Source organism: Crassostrea angulata, chromosome 2 (genome assembly GCF_025612915.1).
Source record: "Crassostrea angulata isolate pt1a10 chromosome 2, ASM2561291v2, whole genome shotgun sequence".
Taxonomy (NCBI): domain Eukaryota; kingdom Metazoa; phylum Mollusca; class Bivalvia; order Ostreida; family Ostreidae; genus Magallana; species Magallana angulata.
In genome coordinates this window covers 20,923,841-20,949,441 of record NC_069112.1, presented here as the reverse complement: position 1 = coordinate 20,949,441, position 25,601 = coordinate 20,923,841, and the positions used below count along the sequence as shown (strand labels likewise).

General features: G+C 31.5%; 2 protein-coding genes across 2 annotated transcripts in view; both read left to right on the top strand.

Moving 5' to 3' along the window:
• Positions 1 to 2,343: 2,343 nt before the first annotated feature.
• LOC128174009 (uncharacterized) lies at positions 2,344 to 5,177 on the top strand. The gene is made up of 2 exons (XM_052839658.1): positions 2,344 to 2,852; positions 4,897 to 5,177. The coding sequence occupies exons 1-2, from the start codon at positions 2,792 to 2,794 to the stop codon at positions 5,175 to 5,177; spliced, it is 342 nt and encodes a 113-aa protein (XP_052695618.1). The 5' UTR covers positions 2,344 to 2,791.
• Positions 5,178 to 5,198: 21 nt separating this feature from the next.
• LOC128171288 (uncharacterized) overlaps positions 5,199 to 25,601 on the top strand; it is a 30,962-nt gene continuing 10,559 nt past the window's right edge. Inside the window, exons 1-19 of the mRNA XM_052837059.1 lie at positions 5,199 to 5,429; positions 6,166 to 6,306; positions 6,753 to 6,890; positions 9,953 to 10,168; positions 10,250 to 10,486; positions 11,207 to 11,347; positions 11,556 to 11,693; positions 13,972 to 14,187; positions 14,269 to 14,505; positions 16,427 to 16,567; positions 17,166 to 17,303; positions 20,191 to 20,406; positions 20,485 to 20,721; positions 21,435 to 21,575; positions 22,113 to 22,250; positions 22,669 to 22,884; positions 23,020 to 23,256; positions 23,939 to 24,079; positions 24,597 to 24,734. Of these exons, the coding sequence (XP_052693019.1) occupies positions 5,288 to 5,429; positions 6,166 to 6,306; positions 6,753 to 6,890; positions 9,953 to 10,168; positions 10,250 to 10,486; positions 11,207 to 11,347; positions 11,556 to 11,693; positions 13,972 to 14,187; positions 14,269 to 14,505; positions 16,427 to 16,567; positions 17,166 to 17,303; positions 20,191 to 20,406; positions 20,485 to 20,721; positions 21,435 to 21,575; positions 22,113 to 22,250; positions 22,669 to 22,884; positions 23,020 to 23,256; positions 23,939 to 24,079; positions 24,597 to 24,734 (3,349 nt within the window). The 5' untranslated portion in view covers positions 5,199 to 5,287. The remainder of the gene's footprint in view (positions 5,430 to 6,165; positions 6,307 to 6,752; positions 6,891 to 9,952; positions 10,169 to 10,249; positions 10,487 to 11,206; positions 11,348 to 11,555; positions 11,694 to 13,971; positions 14,188 to 14,268; positions 14,506 to 16,426; positions 16,568 to 17,165; positions 17,304 to 20,190; positions 20,407 to 20,484; positions 20,722 to 21,434; positions 21,576 to 22,112; positions 22,251 to 22,668; positions 22,885 to 23,019; positions 23,257 to 23,938; positions 24,080 to 24,596; positions 24,735 to 25,601) is intronic.

Sequence of the window (25,601 nt, the reverse complement as noted above, 5' to 3'; positions counted from 1 at the left end):
TAAACACCTATTAAAACAATGATTTTAAAAGAGTTGTTAGATAAGTGTTTATACCAACTTTTGTTTTGTTGTTTTTTTTTATTCAGTATTTTTTTCACTGTATTAAGTTGCATTTTTTGTAAGTCAATAAGTGCTATATTGTTGTCTTCACTGGTTGACATTTGATCATCAAATTATATGCACATATTAGTAATATGTAATTTTATTATAGTTTATTTTAAGCGACCTGTGACATGATTTTTTCGAAGATTTGGACGGACGATGAATATATATGTGGTGTTGCATAACAGGTCACTAAAGCTGTATTTTTAAAATTTTCAATGTGAAAATTTTGACTCTCTTAATTTATCAAATTAATATCTCCAACAGATTGTTCAAAAAACTAAAAAATGTTATTAGGTTGTGTGTATTGTAAAATTGACCAATCACACACATATTTCATTGTTGTCATCAATTTATTACTAAGATATGCATGACTTTAAAAGTGACTTGCAAAAACGAAAAATCAGTGTATCAAGTCTACACTTTATGATTATTATGTAAGCTATCTGAAATTTTAAAAATATATTATATTATACATGTAGAAATATTACATTATACCTTTAAGTAAATTTCATAATTTCAGTTTAATTTTTTCCATATGAAATTGTCTGCATATTCAATATAGATAAAAATGTTGAAAACATTGTGATACGATGTACCATTTTTTTTTTATTTTTGATTGAATGGAATTTTATGACAAAAATAATATTCCATCAGTTCAGTAAGAAGCAATTGTTTATATATTAACACTGAAGGAGGTTGGATTGTCAACAAATTACACATCAGTTCACATGTAAATATAAAAATGTTTGGCCATTATTTAGCAAATTTAATATTTTGGATACAAACACTAAATTAGCCAAAAAATATTGTCATTTACCTTTGAAGAAGAAGCACGTTGATAAATATTGTTCTAAAAAATAGTCTCGGCCATCTATCCCTCTTAAATGTGCAGTGTATAAAATTATTAATATCATATTTTTAATATTACATGTATTTTGACCAAAAAATAAACTCATTTGTCTCACTCATTTTCAATACAGAAAAATATATGTTTGTTGAACATGTTGTATATATGCAGCATGTGATCTTTTTAGAGATTGTTTTCAATTGATAACTGGTTTTATGTAAGATGTACATGTATAGAACCATAGAGAAATATGTGCGAATGAGAGAGATAGAGAGAGAGAGAGAGATTTTATACTTTGTGATAAATCGAATGTTTAGGCAACAATCTATACACTGTTCACAAGTTTTTTATCTATGTATATTTGAATACAATGTGTAAATGTAAATGTCTTATGAATATTTTTTACATTCTTAAAAAGATTAAACTTAAATACGTAGGTAACAAAGAATCCTGTTTTATCTTTTCTTTTATCCTTTAAAAAAATATTAAATATACACAACTGTCAAAGGTATATTTACATCCAATGAGTATGATTCCCTCCATTTTTTACCGAAATTATTTTAAGGTGGTATGGGACATCTGTCGATATTAATTTCACCGGTTTAGAATTTTCAAGTTTTACAATATTTAACCCAAAAAATAGCTTTTAAAAATATTTTGTAAAGGTAAAAATTGTTAACCCCCCAGCGGGATTCGAACTCATGACTTACAGGTTCGTAGCCACTGCGCTACGGAGTTAGGTGACCAGTTTTGGAAAGAAACTACTTATATAATTACACTTTATTTTATTGTTTATTTCGATAAACAATACGTCACAACATGGAAGTGTCCCATACCACCTTAAACGATCGGTCGAAATCATCAGCAAAACGGACTGCACGAAATTATCTTTATGATGTAAGGCTTAAATTCCCATGTAAGACGACCCGTCTTTTCTTTTCTTTGATCAAACGTACTGATGTACATTAGCAATTTTTTAGTTTAATTTTACTTCTCTCCTTCTCTTTCCGATCAATTCTTCATTTTGGTAAAGGAGCAATGTGACTTAGATTAATAAAATGCTTATGCAGGTTTTGAAGATGGCGATCTTTGTAGAACAATAATTACATAAATAGTTATCGCAGAGCTCTGAGACATATAATTTGTTTACAGTGTACCCCCTTAATGTTGATATCTAGAAAATGATTTTAGAGTGTCTTTTTGTTTCAATTTCCGTTATGAAGTTATAATTGATTTGATATGTCGTTCCCCCGTACTTAATGCCTCTTAAGAAAAATATGGAGAAAATGTAAAACATTTTCGAGTAAATAACAGTCGTGTCACGCTGTGAATATACTAAAAATCAAAAGAAAGTGCCAAGTAGGTTTACTGCTGTTCTGTATATTTACAGTACAGCGTACATTTGCATCATTATTTTTTTTTTAAGTCACATGTACACGTTTCTATTATGAAAACGTTTTGGAGTACCGGGGCATGCGCAGATCTAGAGGGGAAAAGGGGGATGTCAAGACAAGCCTCCTTTCGGAAATTAAAATTTACTAAATTCACACAGTAAATTAACCGAAAATAGGCCTAGGACTACCCCCCTTCCCGAAATAACTTGGTTACCCCCCACCCCTTCCAGAAAAGTTTTCTCGACTTGTAGGGTCTTATATTGAGTGATTACAAAATTATTTAGATATAATATTGAATGGGTATACTGTGTAAAGAGTGACGTTCTTGCGGTGGTGACATATTTAGTTCAATTGTTCTTTTAAAAGCTTATGCTGATGGTGACCCAGAAAACAACTTCCTCCTCGTAGTATTTGTAGTTATTTCAAAGTCAGTTCATGGATCAACATGGCTGCACTCCTCACTTTTTGTTGCATTTCAATATTCTTTGTCGAAGTTCAAACGTATGGTAAGTATGCATTTCTTTTATTAAGAAACTCTAAAAGCATATTGTCTTGAAGCTATATGAAGTATACAAATGACAAATATTTAAGATTGTTATTTAACCCCTTTCTTATTATTTTTTCTCAAGTTTCCATTGTTTATTGTTTCAATGACGCATTCATTTAGTTTTTTATAGAATGATGTAAATACATGTAATTGATCTGTTGTCAAAAGCAGTACACTGATTAAAAAAATTTAGACATGTGTTATCTTTAAATTCATCAGTTCTTAAAACAATGAAAACAAATAATTCCTTATAAGATAAAAAAAAGTGTGTCTATTGACTCTTTTTTAATATCGATAAAAACATTTTTCTTTCATAATAATAAAAATAATAATAAAGTTTCTAAATTTTTTGAGTAGCTTTTGTATAACTTTTAAATGATGTACGTGTAATACCTTTAATATCTCTAGATAACTAAAAGACGTCCAATGCTCAGGAATACCACTTCACTCTTATCTGAGAAATGAATAACTCGCTCTGTTTATTTTTTTCTTTTAACTCTGTGTATTGTTTTTCACATGTTAAAATGTAACTGGCAATGCAATTGAATTTCTTTGCGTAGTTTTAACAAGATCTTGTATTTTCCATAGAAGTTTACTTTTAAGTTTGCTCATCAAAACAAACTGTCAGCTATTGAATACCTTCTTTCTTTTAATTCGCCGAAAAAGCTCACTCAATACATAGTCGGTCAAAATCTAAAACGCCTGCCCTATTACTTGGTATTAATGCTGTTTCTACTAAAAATCCACGCCCCTGGAGTGTCATTGTGTTCAATATATATATATATATATATATATATATATATATATATATATATATATATATATATATATATATATATATATATATATATATATATATATTATGAGTACAATCATCGAATTAGAGTTTCATACGCACTACTTGAAGACAAAGCTCTCGTTAAATCGGCTCTGATTAAAATATTATACTTTAGAATTATCTATGCCATCAAACTGAAAGCAATTGTAAAAGATGTCGGCATTAGCGAACACAGATAATAATACTACGGCTATATAATGGACGCCTTCATAACTTCCCTTCGATATCCACACATAAGTTGTAATACAAAAGAACGCTTATACTTGTTACAGGGGACTGATGTAATAAATAGATGTGTCAATGTTAAAAAAAAAAGATAGTAGGTTTTGCTGCCAGTAAAATATGATATATTTTGCTGTTTTCTATATTAAGAATATAACTGAATCACATGGAAACATCCAAATGTGCCGTGAAAACATAACATTCAACTAATTGAATTAAAAATTTCAAACTTTATTTATTCAAATCAAATGGTACTCAGTTCTTCTAAAGCAGGCACAGTCTAGGTATTTTTTTAACTAAAAGAATTAAAGTGTAAAGGAAGAATCTGATGCTGCATACAATTGATTTAATGTGAGAAATCATTGCCAAGTCAGAATAATCTAAAAGCTAAAAGGCACAGGCTTTGATAACTTTCCACAGCGAATAGGTTTTTCTTGTATATACATGTACTAGGGTGACTATATTTTTGTTAATACATTTACATTTTCAATTTTTGTTTGTTTGGTGTTTGTGATAACACCACGGATCAAGTTAATACAGTATAATTCAGTACACTTTATCCAAGTTGCAAGGACCTTGCGTAGGGAGGGGGGGGGGAGCGGAGTCTGCCTATATATATATATATATATATATATATATATATATATATATATATATATATATATATATATATATATATATATATATATATATTATATTTGACTAAAATATTGTCAATAATTCACAATTGTAAAATTGCAAAAATGTATAAATAAAGAACCAAGGAATCACAAAGTTTAATATAACGTAAAAACAATTATCCCCAAGGCGTGGTCAAATCTATAATTGATTCCTTTGGGCTTCAAAATTGTTTATAACGGCCTGGTTCAAAATTACTGCGTTATAATTATACCGAAAGAATGATTTCTGAAATAATTTTAATGAATTGTAATGATTGTTACAGACCAACTTGTCGGAAGCTTTACCACAGTCAAAGGTAGCTCAACTCACGGAGCACACTGGGCATCGTACGCTGTGGACGGCGATTTCAATCAGGGTGTTGACCGCTGTTTTCATAGTGGTGTGAACGAGACGATTAAGGAGGCGTGGCTACAAATAGACCTAGGAAGAGTGTTTAGTGTCAGCTCAGTCAAACTCTGGTTCAGGAGTGATGAAGACTGTAAGTATGATGACATTGTACATTCAACTAGTTTATTTGAAATTGTTAGCAAGAAATTGATCTAAATCCTGTATTTATAGTTGGATCATCTTGGATCAAGAAATCACGACTCCCGGGGTTTTCGATCCGTGTGTCGAACGATACCACTGTACCAACATCACTTACACCATGTCACATGTCTTTACAATCCGACGACATGCCGACCGTTATAGTGAGAGAATGCGAGGGAACAGCCAGATATGTCTGGATTTATCAGGATCATATCTCTCCAGGAGACGAATGCCCAATCCTAGAAGTCTGTGAAGTCCAAGTTTTTGGTACGTTAAAATTTTTACATATGAAAGAAGCAATGCTAAAGGTTTTATTTCTATACTATTTCTTTCCACTTGATGACATTAAAATCATTTTGAGTAGATCTTTTTTTAATTTATTTACTCTAGATGTAATGCTATGCGAAATATTAAATGCATTTCATAAATACGGTATGTCAACAAATAAATCGTTAAGATCCTCAGGCCTAGCAGCTCTTGAAAGAAATTTGGTAATTAGGTGGTTATTGTAATGACTTTAAAACATCTTAGCACTGTTCAGCCTTTTATAGCTCAAATCTAAATGATGCTTATATCACTGACGAGTACCGTCACGGTAATAATTATCATTATTATACTTTCATGTTTAATACAGAAATCTGGTTAGTTTAGACGCAGTCTTTAATTTGTTATATTAACCTCAGCTTTAGCAACACGCTTAGCAACGGGTAACACAACGAATTGTTACAAGCGCGTAAATTATGCGCGTACAGTTCGTTATAGAATTCACTTCATTTCTAAATAAGTAAGATAGGTTTTTTTTTTAGAATAAAGCCATTCGGTATCATAAAAGAGATACCTGTTTGTTAGTGTAACATAAAATTACAGTCCTTGAAAACCATTGTCAACACTTGCTTCACGTCGGATGACATTGGTTTTCTCAGGGATGTTAATTTCAAATGTTAACCTCCCAAACATGCGCAATTTGTAATTTATTCTACTAACGTTAAGTTTATTTATTAAGGATGTGAAACCGGATACTATGGTGATCACTGTCGTCACAAATGTGACCACTGCATGAATAAAGCAAACTGTGGGATTAAGGACGGCAGGTGTGATGAATCGGGATGTGCCACGTCTGGATACCAACCTCCACTATGTACAGGTAAAACGTATCTAAAGCAAACTTAAAAAAACATTTGGTGCCATTGCCTAGTAAAATTGTCATTTCTATTATTTTACCTGTTCTTCCATTAAATGTGTTTGTGTTTTGAGCTGTTACGAAAGAATATTTCTTGCTTAGACTGACAGACTTATTTAGTAATAAATAAAGAAATCAACGATGAATAAATATTGTTTGCGTTACTTATCATTTTGGAAATCTATGCAAGAATGCTGTATATGATCTTGTTTTTTAGAATAATAGATAAACAATCGTGAAAATGATACGATTTTTATTCATAAATCTCTACGCATTACATGAACACTAAATTAGATCAAAATACAGTTATTTTATGCTTATGACCATTCGGGTTCTCTTTTTTATTTTCCCTTTCTCTTCTTCATATAATTTGTATGATAGATAAAAACTTGTTTGTTGTTTTAATTTAGCTTGTTTTAACGATACATATGGAAATGACTGCGAATACACATGCGGCCACTGTTACAACCATGCCGTTTGTGACAGAAATAACATAACGTGTTCAAATGGGTGTGGAAAGGATTATAGCGGAAGTGATTGTAAACAGCGTAAGTGTTTCAAACCCTTTTACAGATTTATTAAGGACGACGGACCCAATTCAAGATTCCGCACCTCTGCGCAGAAATCTGCGCATATTTTTTGAATATGACTGTCGTAATATCGTACATCAGAAAACGAGAAAATAATAATTTTTCATTCTATTACCGTATACAACGAAATAAAGCTACCCTTTACACACAACGTCCAATTTTTTTATACATGGTATTGTATTTGGACGTTACATATTTACATACAGTTTGACAATCTGAATTTTGAAATTAAGACACATGTTGAAAGTGTAACAAAATCTTTCATATTATTAAGGTTTTTCATTTCCAAATGAAAACACCTATTTTTTTTGTGATAAGCGAAAAACCTTAAATGGATTTAAATATATTTTCAAAAAATGTTTTCCCTATTATTAAGGTCATCCGTTTCAAATTGAAAGCATATTGTTTTTGTTAGGTCTCTTTTTTTTCTTTTTTTTCTTCTCTTTTTTTTATCCCGACTTTTTTTCAAATGCTATGCCTCGGAAACGCTTTGATAGATCTATCATTTTAGATTTACAAATATAAAAAGAATAAGTAGCAATAAATATATAGGTAGTGAAAAAATAATATACTAATGTTTGGATTAATGACATCGCTTACTGTCGTCGATTTTTTTTCTCTAAATCTTGATTTTTAAAGTGTCATTTTGTCCGTCGAAAATCTCTAAAACAGTTTGAGATGAAACTTGAAATTTTCAGTGATGGTGGATGGTAGATCGTATTTGTACAATTTACAGGTGGTACATGTAAAAGGATGTTGTCTGTCACTGCTGGTCGTCCCCGGACGCGAAATTTTAAAAAAAAAAGTCAATTTTTCAAATTTAATTATTATTTTTTAAAAAAACTTTATCTATGTCAATCAAGCAATCCCCAGGAATGAACTTTTTTCCTCTTCCGTTTTGAGATGTACTTTATTTGATTTTGTCCGAGTGAGATCTTCAAAAGACGGTAAGTGTTGAAAAACCAAACTCTGCTATGTGATAAACCTTCATATGTTTATGTGCAGAAAAGGGAAAAATGATTTGTTCGTCACTTTCGGTCGTGTTATTGCGATCAATATATTGATATTAGGCTTGGACCGAGCAGCATTGTTAAGTAATGCATTATATTGCCATTAGTTCATGAATTTAGGCATTATATTTTCACAAAAACTGCTTAAGCTTATCGAACTAATGCATAGCAATATCATTACAAGAAAAAAGTAATGCATTGCCATTACTTTGTAAAAAGTAATAACTTTTATAAAAGTTAAGCCAACACCTTCTCTGACACTGTAAATCAAAGCTTGTTGTTCTTTTTGTAGTTTCCTTAGTATTGTTAGTTTTAGTGATAAATTTTTATTTTTGTTTTTACCCAAGTAATTTATTTACACATAATATGTATATCAGCTAAGGACTAGTGTAAGCCTTCAAACTTTGTTTTCGTCTGGCGATGATACTCAACTCGAAGTCCAGTACTTCTTTGACCAATAGTTTATTAACAATCGTGATCGTATAGTTAAGATCACAACAATCTAAAGCAGCCCAAATCAAGAGTCTGCTCAATCTCATTTCACATGGGTATATATAAGGTTTTACTTATGATGGACAGTTTTGACTAGTTCGGCCCATATACGACGATCATGAGTGAACAATTAGTGTTCAAAATTAAGATTAATATTTTAATCAAAGAGTCTGGATGCAGGATGTGAGTCTCCGAGTCCTGGGTCTCGGAGTCCCCCACCTAGTATGAGGCATCACATACTCATAATACGTTCATTCATACACGGCATAAAAGGTTACAAACTTAAGGTTAATATATAGAATACACAATACATGAGTCAATATAGAGTACTAGAGCTATCGTTGCAGACACAGAATCGCCAAATATGACACTTGTTTTTAAACTCTCAATTTGGATATTAATATGCCCGTATTATTCGCCTGGTTTTATAACATCATTTAGGAATACTACGCAGTGCTACAAGATTCACAGAGTTCATTCTATTAATTATCCTTAGCACCATGCAGTGCGCAGCACCTAGGTACACTCAAATATCATAGTGACCATTATTTAATACTAGCAATTTAAGGTCCTAGCATGGCTATCTGTTTACACTAGACAGTTAATCATAAGTAATAGATTTTGCCTCAAATTGATGTTTTACACGCACTGCATAAAGTCAGGGTTACATACATATAACATCAAACTTAAAAGAATTGAAAAAAGGGGACATGTCGGCAAAGAAGATGACAGATAACAACTTTATAGTAGCGCCTTCATGACTTCCCTCCGATATTTCATAATAATGTGTATTACATAAGAACGCTTATACATGTAACAAGGACTGATGTACTTAATAAATGTGTCGATGTTCACAGAGATTGAACACTGTGATTCGATATATTTCGCATAAACATAAAAACATAATAATGAAAAACCATAAAAATTGGCCTTAAAAACAAAACATAACAAAAATTGAATTTTCATTTGAATATCAAAGTTTACTTATCAAAATTGTTTGTTTTGCAATTTAAAACTTTTAATACTAAACCATAATTGAACTTTCAAAGCAGCACAAGTCAGATTTTTCATTGAAATATATCGTGTCTACATATGTGTTGATATGTTGACATGTTTATTTTCGATATGGTTTGCTGTGTGTGATAACTCTACGAATCCAATGCGTACCGTATAGTTTGATACTTTCATCAAAGTTGCAAAAAGCTCCGCGCTGGGGAACAAGCCGGATTTGCATATATAATACGTCATGTAAAATACTTGTAATCGTCAATTAATCAATATGTAGTTAAACAATATTACAATTGCTAAAAGTTGCATGAATATGATTAACTAAGAATTGTTCTTAACATTATTAGATGATAGGTATCACCGAGGCGATATCCAATAATTTACCGAGTGTTTTGGGCTTCTTTAAAATGGATAAGCCCCCATCCGATGTTATCACCCCATAATAATACCCAAGCAATGCTTTCTTTAATGATAAATGATATTTTTAATAAATTTCATTGATTGTTATAGATCAATTTGTCAGAAGTTATTCCCAAGTCAAAGCTAGCTCAATTGACGGAGCCCGATGGACATCGTACGCTGTTGACGGCAACTTTAATCAGAATATAAGCCACTGCTTTCATAGTGACGTGAACGATACTATAAAAGATGCATGGCTTCGAGTAGACCTAGGGAGAATATTTAGTGTCAGCTCAGTCAAACTCTGGTACAGGAGTGATGGAGAATGTATGTATGATGATATTTTACACTCAACTAGTTCATTTAAAATTTGTTAGCAGGAAATTTACCAAAGTTTTCTATTTATAGTTGGATCATCTTGGATCAAGAAATCACGACTCCCGGGGTTTTCGATCCGTGTGTCGAACGATACCACTGTACCAACATCAATCTCATCTTGTTACACATCTCTACCATCTGATAACATGTCGACTGTTATAGAGAGAGACTGTGAAAAAACAGCCAAATATGTTTGGATTTATCAGGATCATATCTCTCCAGGAGACGTATGCCCGATCCTAGAAATCTGCGAAGTTCAAGTTTTTGGTACGTTAAAATATGTGCATATGAATGAAGCAATGAAAAGAACTTTTTCTAAACGCAAGAAATAGCTATAGACTTCTAAATGTTTTCATTTAGCTATTACCTTTAGATCTATTGTTTCGTGAAATATTATATGCATATTATACAAACGGTCTGCCTTCAACTTGTATTATTTTGAAATACGCGCTGACATAAGAGTATAAACAAAACAAAAATTCAAATTCCATTGAATTTTAGTGGCTTGTTCGTTTCAAAAAAATCTGATGAAAAAGTGAAAAAAAAAAAAATACAACTGTCGTTTTGTAATTTATTTATATAACCTGATGGGAGTAAAGCATACAAAACTCACAGTATATCTCTTTTTAATTCAAAATATTTAATATACGTATAATAATACTAATGATGACAATCTCCAACCGGTAAACAGAAGAATCGGGCGAAACTATGGTAACCGGTTACAACATTGAAATTTGTCAATCATATTTGATGGTACGAAACTATAGCTTAATTAAGTTAAATTGGACACCGTTGAGATCCTATGATTTAGCTCTTGAGAGAAAAAGATAACATTGGGTGTTTATCATAGAGAATTTTAAAACAACTTGGTACTGCTTTTTTGTTCAGCCTTTTTATCTAATTGATAAATGATGCTTATATCACTGATGAATATCGTAACGATTATCATTATTGTACTAACATTTAGTTTGTTTTGTTTTTTCTTAGGATGTGAAACTGGTTACTATGGTGATCACTGTCGTCACAAATGTGATCACTGTATGAATAAAGCAAACTGTGGGGTTAAGGACGGCAGGTGTGATGAATTGGGATGTGCCACGTCTGGATATCAACCACCACTATGTAGAGGTGGTAAAAAATCTAGAACAAACACTATTTGAAATTAAAATGATTTATATTCATTAATCTCTACCCATTACCCGAGTTCTGAATTTGATCGAAGCACAGGTTTTTTTTAATGCTAATGACCATTCGAGTTCTCTTTTTATCTTTCGTTTCTCCTTTGTTTTAATTTGTATTAGATATACACAATTGTTTTGATTTTTTTTAAATTTAGCTTGTTTAAATGATGCTTATGGAAATGAGTGCGAATACAAATGTGGTCACTGTTTCAACAATGCCTCTTGTGACACAAGGGATGGAACGTGTTTGAATGGGTGTGAAAAGGGCTATAGAGGAAGTGATTGTAAACAACGTAAGTGTTTCAAAACCTTTTACCGATGTATAAAAAACATCAAAATTCCCATATACATGTACTTTAATCGATCGTTGGTACATGTAGGCGTTGAACTTTGATGTGGTAAACTACAAAATAAAGACTTCATTTATAGAAATCATTTAATCTGTATATAACGTAATATGTTTGGACGTTGCCCATGTACGTGTTGTTTGTCAATCTGAATTATGAAACAAGCAGTTATGTTCAAAGGAAGACCTTATTGTGTTCTTACTGTTTATTTTAAGGACTACTGTTGTCAACAGAAAAAACTCAAAAGTGATTTTAATGTGTTTTTTCTTCTATCATTAATGTTATCCGTTTCAAAGTGAAAACCTAATATATGTAAGCTTTTGGGTTTTTTTCCTGTATAAATATTTTTGATTTTTTTTCTTTTAAATGCGCCCATTGATTTCTTGGAACTATACAGATGAAAGAAATTAGAGAAAACTAAATAGAATCATCTTTGATCTAATGGCGTCGTGTCAAGTCGTCGATTTTGTCAATTTTGTCAACTTTCAGTATTTACAATTGTTATCATGTCCGGAAACGCCTTCCCCCAAACAAAACAAAAATAAACGTTTAAAACGGTTTGAAAAGAAACTTGAGAGTTCAAGAGATGGAAGATATTGTATTTGTAAAAATCACAAGAGGTATAGATTGCCGTTTGTCACTTTCGGTCGTTAGCGGTAGCAAAAACAGAAAAAACAACCAAACAGACAAACAAGCGTTTTAAGAATTTTATATTTTTCAATTTCTTATTGAAAGCACTGAAGTGATTCTTACAAATGAAAATGTTACATCTTATGAAATATCTATGATAATATTGAGATGCTTCTTTTTCTGAATTTGATCGCGCGAAAGCTGCAAAAAAACAATCATGTTGAGCAATTAAACTTTACCGTATGATAAACTTTAATAAATAGATGTGCATAAAAGGTGTCAATGATTTGTCCTTCGCTCCCGGTCCTCACCGGAAACAAACACATTTTAAAATTTTACTTCGTAATTTTCAACAGCATTTTTAAAACCAGCATTAACTAAGATATGTATTTGAGAAGTTCTTTTCTTTCCTTAACTGCTCTTTTCCGCGCGAGATATAAACAAATATCGTTCAGTGATTGAGAAATCAAACTTTGTTATAATATAGAACTTTAGATACTTTTTTAATAACATAATATCCGTTTCTGTTAACCAATGGCTGGGCGGTTAACCATGGGTATAGCTTTTGACTCCAGCTATTTGGAGACACGTCCTGACAAAAGTCAAAACTCTTAAGACGGCTCTAATTAATGTCTTAGATGTTAATGTTATAGACACTGTATAGCATCAAATTGAAAACAATTGAAAAAGGGTACATTGGGACATTAGCAAACACAGATGATAATACCACGACTATATGGTGAACGGATTAAGTTCCTTACGATTTCCCAAATATGATTTGTATTAGAAAAAAGGCTTCTAACACTGACAGATATGATACTTATATGTGTCTATGTTAAGAAAGGTTTGATATGATTTGCAGTTTTCTATAACAAAAAAAAGGTAACCATGAACCACCATCAAAATTGCATAAAAAACAAAACATAAAAAAAGTTTTCATACAAAACACAAAGGTATTAATCAAAAGAATTAATAACTAGCATTCTTTATTTTTAATGCTCACCTTATCAAATTTTAAAACAACACTAGTCTGGAGTTTTCGCTGCAAAAACTTATAATTAATGTAACAAACCTTATATTGCATGAAATGATTTATTGCGAGTAAACATGGCTGAATCGGTATTATTTTCTGAACTCAAAAGACTTTGATAACTTGCACAACAATTAAGGCCCTGCTTTTATATCTGCGTGTCTATAAATTTGTAGCTTTATTTGCTTATTCATTTGCAAGTTATTAGGTTTTTGTGTGTTTGCGTGATGACTCTACGAATCAATTATGTATCGTCTTATTTGATGCATTTCATCAAAGTCGCGATGATTTTCATATATTATACGTCATGAAAAAAACGAATTGATGTCAATAATTCAGTATCTGGTCTTACAATAGCTAAAAATGTTATGAATATGATTAAAAAGGAATCATGTTTTGATCATTTTGATATGATTGTCATCGTCAAGGCGAGAAAAAAATCTTTCACTGAGTCTTTTGGGATTCTTTGAATTTTATAAGGACCCCGTCCAAGAATATCCTCCCATTATACATTCACAGAATCATTTCTGAAATATTTCTATATATATTTCATTGATGTTATAGACCAAGCTGTCAAAAGCTTTTCCCAAGTCAAGGCTAGCTCAGTTGACGGAGCCCGATGGGCGTCATATGCTGTGGACGGCGATTTCAATCAGAGTATAAGCCACTGTTTCCATAGTGGTGTCAACGAAACAATAGAAAAGGCGTGGCTTCGAATTGACCTAGGAAGAGTATTTAGTGTCAGCTCAGTCAAACTCTGGTACAGAAGTGATGGAGATTGTACGTATGATTAAATTCTACACTCGACTAGTTGATTTTGAAATCTTATGCATTGAATTCATCCAAGTTGTCTAATTATAGTTGGGTCATCTTTGAGCAAGAAATCTCGGCTCCCGGGGTTTTCGATTCGTGTGTCGAACGATACCACTGTACCAACATCAATCTCATCTTGTTACACATCTTTACCATCCGACGACATGCGGACCATTATTGAGAGAGACTGCGAGAGAACAACCAGATATGTCTGGATTTATCAGGATCATATTTCTCCAGGAGACATATGCCCGATCCTAGAAATCTGCGAAGTTCAAGTTTTTGGTAAGTTTCAATTTAAAATACGATTGATGGAATGCAATTAACTCTTATAAACGTACACAGCAATGTCATACGGGTTTTATTGATGGCAAATTACCCATTATAAGATGAATTTTTGGTAAATATTTTGACTCTGTATGTAATAATACAAAAAATTTTAAAGACAAATAGAAGCGTTAACAAGTATTTCATATATAAGTACAATAACTATTTCAAAGTAGGGACTATATGTTGGAACTCCTTGAAAAGCCCCAAAACATTCCTAAAATGTATTTCTATTCCACCTTAATAAAAGAGATATCAACAATCAATGATATTTGGATTTTTGTATGACCTTGACTTTTAACCATTTTGTCATTTTGATTGGCCATAGTAGACGCTTCCATTGTTTGTGGTCCGATGTCTCTATGATGAATGGTTTAAAGGTTGTCCGTTTTTTTTTTATCGAAGTTGAAGAAGTTTCAGGGGCAATAACTGTTAGAAAGGGACAACAGATCCTTTCTGTATGAACCATTGAAGAAGCCTTTAAGTTAACTAAAAACGTTTCAAGCCTTCATCTCTAATAGTTTCAGAGAATAGCGATAACAAGTATTTCATACGCAATGGGCAATAACATTTGTAAGTTCTGAGGGTTATCACGCAAAGATGTCACAACTGACCTGTTGTGATGGGTTCTTTTAACATTTTTCCCGTATGAAATCATATGGATGACTCTTGTTTTCCAATAAACAACAACAATATGAAAAAATAAACAATAAATTTATCTACATATGTACAAAGAAATTATTAATCATAGTTCTCAACGGGCCTCCATAATCTTGTGCATAGTCCACATCTTTCTACCACGCTCCACCACTTTCCACCATGTTCCACCACGATCCACCACGCTTCACCACGATCCACCAAAATCCACCCCGTCCCCTCAGGTTAACAATAACTTTAGAATTATAAAATTGGTCACCTACAATTAACACACAGTTTTCTAATAAATCATTACAAACATAAGTTTTATGCAAACCCACTAATGGCTACTATAGCTTTAAAAACAAGTAAATTAACGACATTATAGTACACACAGTAATACGTTCTTGTTCTTGTAGGTGAATATGATCAAACACGTACCAGACAAATTATGTAATAAATAGCAATACAATTTATCCGCCGACAAAAAATATCGTAAAGTTACACTTACTGAGTTGTGGCAATAAAAATACAGAAAATGTAGGCAATCAGGTCTCGCAACGCCAGCGCCAACAAAATCCACACAGGCTACATGTTCCCTAGATCACACAGCAGGGGAGACACAAGAGACACACCCAAGTTCACACAGCAAGGGCTTAACATACACGAAAATACTCCTCGGCGTCCAGACCTCTTCTCACAAAAGTCAGCCCACACCCCATATATATAATTATCAAACTAACCAAACAAGTTTTACTACTCTAGATAATAAATATAGCGACATCAGGCAACACCCCTCATAAGCTTCTATGTAAACCTGCCAAACAGGTTCGAAGAGAATCCCAATCTAAACATAGTAACATCGAGAACGGAACAACCCAGTGACCAATAAAGCGTAAATAAATGAACGATAACTTAGATCTATAAACGATAATTCTTACACTAAATATAGTAGACATAGAACCAATTATAATTCAAAAAATCATTGGCATAATGTCTATTGTGACAAAAGGGTCATTTGGTAGCATAAACTTTAAATGTCAATTTCAGAAAGAAAAAGTATTTTAAAATACAACTAATGATAAAAAAGGAATAAAAAAATAATAGAAAGAGGAATACAGATGGCCTTTCACCTGAAAGGTGGAAAGACCTTATGAAACAAAGAATACAAAATGTCTTTCACCGGAAAGGACGAAATACATACTAATACCAAACACCTCATGTGCAATATACTTTTCCACAGGATGTGAAATTGGATATTATGGTGATCACTGTCGTCACAAATGTGATCACTGTATGAATAAAGCACACTGTGGGATTAAGGACGGTAGGTGTGATGGATTGGGATGCTCCACGTATAAATACGAACCGCCACTATGTACAGGTAAAATGCATCAAAAACAAACCTGTTTTATTATCTGGATTTATTCCCTGGTTAACGTTTATTTCGGAGCATATAAAAGGAAACTGTTTTCAAGGGAGCAGATTTGTGTATTAATGGCGCTAAAAATAATATAAAAATATATATAAGAATACAACCAGTTTATTCAATTAAATGGTCAGTCTTGTTATTTCATAAAAGTTTTTTTCTGAGCTGTTGCAATAAAAATAAATATTGTACAGACATACAGATAATTTAATATTTAATAAAGAATCAAAAGTTCAACGTATAATGAACATTGTTTGAGTCACCAATTGAGATCAAAATACATGAAAGAATAAATTGTTTATGTGACTGTGTATATTTTGTTTGTTCGGAGAAATAGCAAAACAAATTGTGATTGAAGGAACGTTTCGTTCTTTTTCCCCAAAATTTTGTAAATAATATTATGATAATGATTTTTATTCATTAATCTCTACCCAATCCAAGAGCACTGAAATGAATAAAAACCCAGTTATTTCATATTAGTGACCACTTAGGCTTTCTTTCTTTCTTTTTCTCACTTTGTATGATATAGACACTTTCATTAATTTCAATTTAGCTTGTTCAAATGATAAATATGGAGGCGACTGCGAATACTCATGCGGTAACTGTTACAACAATGCCTACTGTGACAAAGACGAAAGAACGTGTTCAAATGGGTGTAGAAGAGATCAAAGAGGAAGTGACTGTAAACAACGTAAGTGTTTCAAAGCCTTTTTCACGAATCAAGTGATATTGTAAAGTTAAAAGAAATCTTTAACCACTAGTTTTTCTTCATAAAATTATTTGTAGAAATACTTTTATTGATTTGTGGTAAATATTAAACTCTAGAAAGGTATATAACGAAACAAAGGCTTCCTGAACAATGATCTTTTATTTTTTACACGTGGTGTTATTTTTTGGCGGTGCATAGGTACAAACAATTTGCCGTACTCTTTTTCAGAATGTGTTGATTTTCAGACCAGTTCAACATTGTCTAAAGATTTTTTTTATCAAAGTGCGTGTATATTGTCAATATTAACGCCCTTTAAAAAAATTGTTCAGGTTTTGGTAGAAATAATTGATACTTTTATATGCAATAATCTTATGACCTTGTTAAGCTCAATTAAAAAAAATAAACCAATGAATTTTAGCTTTTTGATAAACAGTTTCCTGATTAATTTTTTTCCTTTTTCATTAACTTTACAATAATATGTAGTTTGACAATTTCATACGAAAATAATAACTCAGGAGATTTGAATAACATATCTACATGTTCTTGTTCGCTGTCTGTGCTATATCATGAACACAACCAAGAGAAGGAATTGGGATGTTGAGCACATCACAAAACAAAATATTGTTTTGATACCTAGATTATCTTAGGGCATTGCATGCTGTTAATACATTTTTCACACAAAAAAAAATTAAATGCACAATTAAATGGACCGATTGAAAATGATTTTAAACTCCACATCAGGAAACTTATAAAAAAAATATTCAATTGTTATATTATGGCTAGTACAATTGATCCTCTAAAAAAGGAAAGTTATTTTTTTTTCAATTCTTCTGTCTAATAAGATTATATTTTAGTAAAAATATGTATCTTTAAACTGATTTTTTCTTTAAAATCATTTGTAATTGAGTACAAGTTTAGTTGTTTATTCTTTTACAATTTTAAACTAAAAATTTGAATTATTAAGCATGTATATAATAGCCAATGACTGGATGGTTTACCATGAGTATAGATATAGCCTTTATCAAATCGAAGTTTGACACGCGCACCTATTAAAACGGCTTTAATTCAGAGCAATTTTCTGTAAGCACTTAAACTCGACACGTATAGAAATCGATTTTGCTATAAAAAAATAATAAGAAATCTACACGTTTATAAACTGTTTTAAAATATCACATCAAATTCTCTATCCACTGACCATTTTGCATGGAAGCTCGAACAACACTTCAATTTTTACAAAAGATACCATTTTTTTTTGCTACAGTGTTGTACACAAATGCGTTACGTTTAATGTTTCACAAGCATATAATATAATCTTTAAATCTTTGGCTGTCTAAAATTATTAAAAAATGAAAGGGAAGCTTTATCATTGTGAACTAATTTGTTAAAAATGGTAAATTTTTAGAAAATAATATATCTCCCTTTGCAGTTTTGACATCTTCTGTTCCGAAAGTTAAAAAAAAAGTGTTGAAAAGTCATAGTTCAGATCATAGCCTTATTACTACTTGAAAAGGTTTCTTAAAAATTAGTTTCCTTTCCAGAGAAAAAAAACAAACAATTTCTGGGTAACATCCCTGTGATGTTTTGATTGTTTTGAAACCAGAAGACCCAGTCATTCCAGGATTGGTGTTGGCCTTCATCAACCTGTCCGCAAACTATCATAACAAATGCCTAATTTTTAGGTTTTTCACAAAGTCAGCTTATACGTTTAGGTCCTTAGTACATTAGAGAAGAAAACATATTTTTATTTGCTGGATTATTATTCAATAACTAAGATGTGATACTTTGATACTTTAATGACGATATATCACAAAAAATTAATAAGTAGAGTAAACATTCAAACAGAAAGGATGTGTTTTTCATTAAAATAAAATCAAGACCATTTTGTCCCAATAATGGTAGAAACGTGTATCGATAGCAAGTTGCTTAGCAACCAACTTATGGTGTTATATGATAGAAATATGAAAATTTGACTAAGAATGACTTCTTTAAATATTAGATGTTAAGGTTATAAACATAACATCAAACCGAAAACAAGTGACAAAGGGAATATGCGAACACAGATAACATATATAGTAAACGCTTTAATAACTTCCCTCCGATATCCCCAAATAATCTTTATTAGACAAGAACGCTTATACAGATAGCAAGTAATGTTGTATTTAAAGAAAAATGTCTATGTTTAGAAAGATATTACAATATGATTTGATATATTTTGCAGTTTTATGTAAAAACATAACTATGAAACGCAATAATAATACGCCCTTAAACAAAAAGTAACAAGCAATTAATATTTTTTTGTTTCCAAATCAACTTGAGGTATCAAACGTCATTATGTTTTGCAAATGTTCCACAATGATAAAACTTCTAAAGCAGTATCAGTTTAGTGAACATGTCAATGAACGGGTCAATACAATCTATCAAACTCAAAGATTAAGGGTTTAGTAGCTTGCTTAACAATTTTGGTTATCATTGTATACTATCATGTGTACAATTTTGAATATATTTACATGGACATTTTCACGATTTTTTGGTGTGTGAGATAACCCTAAAAATCAAATACGCATCGTCTAATTTGACTTTATCAAAGTCTCAAATACTTCGCATGGGGAGCAAGCAAGATCTGTATGCAAAAAGAACCCCATCGAAATAACGTATTAATGTCAATAATTCAATATCTAGTGAAAAAATTTGTACAATTGCTAAAAAATGTATAAATATGATTTAAAACAAGTAATTGTTTTTTAAAAGATTTTAAGCTACTATCACCAAAAATGCCCCTGTATACTATTGTTACCCCATAATCATTCTCTAACTTTGATTTGTTTTGGTTTTATGATAATTTTTTTATTGATGGCATTGATTGTTATAGATCAAGTTATCAGAAGCTTTACACAGATTAAAGCTAGCTCAACTCACGGAGCCCGATGGGCATCATACGCTGTGGACGGCGATTTAAATCAGAGTATAAGCCACTGCTTTCATAGTGGTGTGAACGAAACAATAAAAGAGGCGTGGCTTCGAATAGATCTAGGAAGAGTATTAAGTGTCAGTTCAGTCAAACTCTGGTACAGGAGTGATAAAACATGTACGTATGATAACATTGTACATCAAACTAATTCATGTATAATTGTAAGCATGAAACTGATTAATTCTGTATTATTAGTTGGATCATCTTGGATCAAGAAATCACGACTCCCGGGGTTTTCGATTCGCGTGTCGAACGATACCACTGTACCAACATCAATCTCATCTTGTTACACATCTTTACCATCCGATGACATGCCGACTGTTATAGAGAGAGACTGTAAGAAAACAGCTAGATACGTCTGGATTTATCAGGATCATATCTCTTTAGGAGACGAGCATCCGATTTTAGAAATCTGCGAAGTTCAAGTTTTTGGTACGTTGCAATTCATGCATATGAATGAGGCAATGCAAAGAAATTTACTTTTACGTCATTTTGTTTTTCTAAACGCACAAAATAGTGCCAGATTTCATTTTTTTTAAATATTTGCTTTATATGTAGTGTTACGTAATATATTGTAAGCGTATTACACATAAGATCCCCAAATTATGTATTGGATTGAAATAAGCGCTAAAATCGGAGTATACACTAAGTAAAGTTTCTATTGAATTATAGCGCCTATTTGGTATAGACAAAACAGGATCTGATGAAGTTGTAAAAAGGAATGCATACAAGTGTCGCTTTGTTATGTGACCTGGTGGGAGTAAATTATTCCAAACTTACATGGCTGTTGTGAATAAATTTATATACTTATAAATGGTCATAAGATGGCAACAAACTCTAAAGGTTCTTACGTTTACAGTGCTATATTTGTTCTTCCATTTCGTATTTCAGCGGTCAAAACAAAAATGTTTGAAGGGCTACTGATTCTTTACATGTAGCGACTTATAAGATAAACCAAAATTGCATATAAACTGATATTTCCTCCATAAATATATAAAGAAACGGTCTCGCGTCGACCACACTTGAAGTCATTAAAACAAAAAAATGCTTTATTTGGTAGTTAATGGAATATGAAGGTTTTGAAATTGTAGAAAAAATACATTACAACATTCTTTAACAAATTAATATATTAATTGTTTATTTAGGATGTGACACTGGTTACTATGGTGATCACTGTCGTCACAAATGTGATCACTGTATGAATAAAGCAAACTGTGGGATTAAGGATGGCAGGTGTGATAAGTTGGGATGTGCCACGTCTGGATACCAACCCCCGCTATGTACAGGTAAAACTAATATTTATATTTATATTTGTCTCATTACATTGTTCACCTACTATTCTAAAGAATATATAAAAGAAAATATCAAATGTATATATAATATGTTAATTGAAAAAATATAAATATAGTATAAGAATATAAATAAAAATTATATTAAAGAATATGTGAAAGGAAAACTGTTTTCAAGTAAGCAATTTAGGTACATGCATTGATGCCATGACAGAAATAACCAGTTTCTTTGCTGAAACGGTCCTATTTATCATTTGTTTTTGTTTTTGAGCTGTTGAGAAAGAATTTATCTGGTAAAGACTTGCAGATTATATTCTAATTAAAAGAAATCAAAGTACAGCGAATGTTGGAAATACATGCAAGAATAAAATATATCACCTTGTATGTTCTGAAAAATTATATCTTAGCATTCATATCTGCCAATACTTTAAATTGATTTTTTTTAGTAATCACTACCCATTACATGAGTACTATTTTTTTTTCTTTTTTCGTTTTCTCAACTGGTATGATGTACACATTTTTTTGAAAATTTAGCTTGTTTAAATGATGCATATGGAGATGACTGCGAATACACATGCGGTCACTGTTTCAACAATGCCTCTTGTGACAGAAATGAAGGGACGTGTTCAAATGGATGTGAAAAAAGTTATAACGGAAGTGATTGTAGACAACGTAAGTGTTTAAAATCATTTTACATATATATAAAAAACTCTTTAACATCGAATTTCTTTTCATAAAATTCACTTTAGAAATATATTTTTTATTGACTGGTGGTAGGTATTCAACCTTGGTGCGGTAAAATACCAAATAAAGGCTTCTTCTACAGAAATCAACTAATTTTATGCATTATATATTATTTGGACTTTGTATATATACATACAGTTTATCAATCTGAATTTCTAAATTTACAGTTGTTTCCAAGGTACAACAACAGGATATTTATTTAAACCGTCTTCTGTTTCCATTGAAATACTTTGTTTCCGTACTGTTTATTGTTAAGACACTCTGTCTTCAACGGTATACCTTACATTGTGATAATATTTTTTTTTATGAGATCAGTATTTTTAACTAATTTCATTGATTGTTATAGACCATATTGTCAGAAGCTTTTCCCAAGTCAAAGCTAGCTCAATTGACGGAGCCCGATGGGCGTCGTACGCTGTGGACGGCGATTTCAGTCAGAGAATAAGCCACTGCTTTCATAGTGGTGTGAACGAAACAATAACAGAGGCATGGCTTCGAATTGACCTAGGAAAAGTATTTAGTGTTAGCTCAGTCAAACTCTGGTACAGGAATGATACAGGATGTGCGTATGATTCTAATATAAATTACTGAAGTTGATTTAAAAAGAGATGGAGAGTGTATGTATGGTAATATTGTACACCAAACTTATTTTTTCAAATTTGTAAATCTGACATTGACACAAATCCTGTATTAATAGTTGGATCATCATGGATCAAGAAATCACGACTCCCGGGGTTTTCGATCCGTGTGTCGAACGATACCACTGTACCAACATCAAGACCCTCCTGTTACATATCTTTACCATCCGACGACTTACCGACAGTTGTAGAGAGAGACTGCGAGAGAACAGCCAGATATGTCTGGATTTATCAGAATCATACCGCTGCAGGAGACGCATGCCCGATCCTAGAAATCTGCGAAGTTCAAGTTTTTGGTACGGTACAAATTGTATATATGAATGAGATAATGCAAAGAACTTTACCTCTACATGTATATTAATTATGTATTTCTTAACGCACAAATTAGTGTCATAGGGTTCTTGCTCGATTGCAACAAACCCATTTTGAGAAGATGTTTTTTTTTAAATGTCTTGACTCTGTATGAGGTCTTACATATACATCAAATATCTCATGCATTTGATACGTATCGCATGTTAAGAACATGTATTTGTTAAAAATACGTGATGTGTGAGTAAACACGAAAACATGTTTTTATTGAAATTAAGTGTTTCCGTCCGTCAAATATTTAGATCTAATAAGTATGATTCCCTATACTTCTTACAAAAATTGATTGTAATTCACAATAGAATAAAATCTGACCTGACTGAAATTACACACTTCATTTCTAAACAGTTGAACCCTCAACATCCATCCCTGCAAAAAAAAAGACAAAAAGGAACAATAAAAAAGCACACACACACACACTGCACAAAAAATCATACTAATCTCAGACTAAATTATTTACGATCAATACTTTATTATATTTTCAAGAATTGTTCGAATTTTTTTTAAAGAGGAAAAATCTCCTTCTTTCAGTGGTGATTCACATAATGTCATGAACCGTAGTCTTTACAGAATATTTACAAATATTTAACAAGTGAATACCAAATAACACAGGTTGTGAAACTGGATACTATGGTGATCACTGTCGTCACAAATGTGACCACTGTATGAATAAAGCAAACTGTGGGATTAAGGACGGCAGTTGTGATGAATCGGGGTGTGCCACGTCTGGATACCAACCCCCGTTATGTATAGGTAAAACACATCTAAAACAAACTTTTTTTCAATGTTTAGTGAAATTGTATTTTAGCATTTATTGAAGAGTATATAAACGGAAACTACCGTAAAGCTAAAAATATATGTATTGATGACATTTTTAAAAAAAGTTTATTCAGGAAAATTGTCATTTTTTATTACTGTTTTCACTGGCTATTACATTATATTATTTTTGTATTTGAGCTGGTACGAACAAGTAAATACATACAGACATACAGCCAGTATAATTTGTAAAAAAGAAATATAGAAACAAGTACATGTACACAGTTTTGGTTTACTTTTTGTGATTGAAATGCATGTAAAAAATGTTATTTTTATCCGACTCTGTGTTTTTTTCCATAAATTATTACCCTGTATATAAGAACTGAAGTACATCTGATTCAAAACACAGATCTCTCATGTTGATGAACACTTGAGTTTTTATTTGTGTTTTTCCTCTTTTTTTTATCCCAATTTGTATGAGATTTACACATTCGTTATTTTTTTTTTAATTTAGCTTGTTTAAAAGATAAATATGGAAATGACTGCGAATACACATGCGGCCATTGTTACAACAATGCCTCTTGTGACAGAAATGATGGAACATGTTCGAATGGGTGTGAAAAAGGCTATAGAGGAAGTGATTGTAAACAGCGTGAGTATTTCAATAAATTTCACACAATTCCCCATCGAATTATTCTTGATAAAATTTACTTAAGTAATATTTTTATTGACTGGTGATAGGTATTCAACTATGGTAAATAAACAAACCAAGGCTTTTTTTTTACAGAAATTATCTAAACTTTTAACTTCGTATTATATTTGGACGCTGCACATATAGAAAGAGTTTAACAATCTAAATTTTGAGATTTATTTTTTTTAAGTACAACGACAGGATTGCAGTCTTCAGTTTTCATCGGCATATACTTTATTGTTTTCATACATTTTATTATTAAGGTCTTCCATTGGATTGAAGGATTTTTTTTGTTATTTTTATGACCTCACCTTTTTTTGTCGGCTTATTTTAGAGAACACTGAGTAGATTTTTTGAAATCTTAAAGAATAATAGGGATAGTAAATGCCTTAAGGCAGTTTTTTGTTTATTTTATTTCCTAACATCCATTTTCTGGTCCGAAACAAAGCAAAAAGAAAAAAGAAAAAAAACCAAACAAACAAACAAAAAACCATTATATATATAAACAAAATAACTCTTAGCTATGTTAAGGGCGTCCATAAAAAATAGCGATAATTATCACATAATCTTGATATTCAGTTCCAAAAAATTGTTTCACATAGTGATATTTTATTGATATACAAATTAGATTATTCGTTATCGAAGGGCAAATTTTGAGTTTCTTGGGAATGCAACGTCACGTGATACTGCTAAAAATAGATGAATCAGGAATAATACAAAAACTGCAAAATGCAAGGGCTGAACATAAACAAATATAATTATTTCTGTTTCTAAATTGTAACGCCGACTTGTTTTTAATTTTCATTTATCAAACTGCAAATTTTATTA

Excerpts from the sequence above, each read along its gene's own strand:
- LOC128174009 (XM_052839658.1), top strand. The coding sequence starts at position 2,792 with ATGGCTGCACTCCTCACTTTTTGTTGCATTTCAATATTCTTTGTCGAA. Across the intron at positions 2,853-4,896 it reads TGTCGAAGTTCAAACGTATG|ACCAACTTGTCGGAAGCTTT; the intron begins GTAAGTATGCAT and ends TGATTGTTACAG.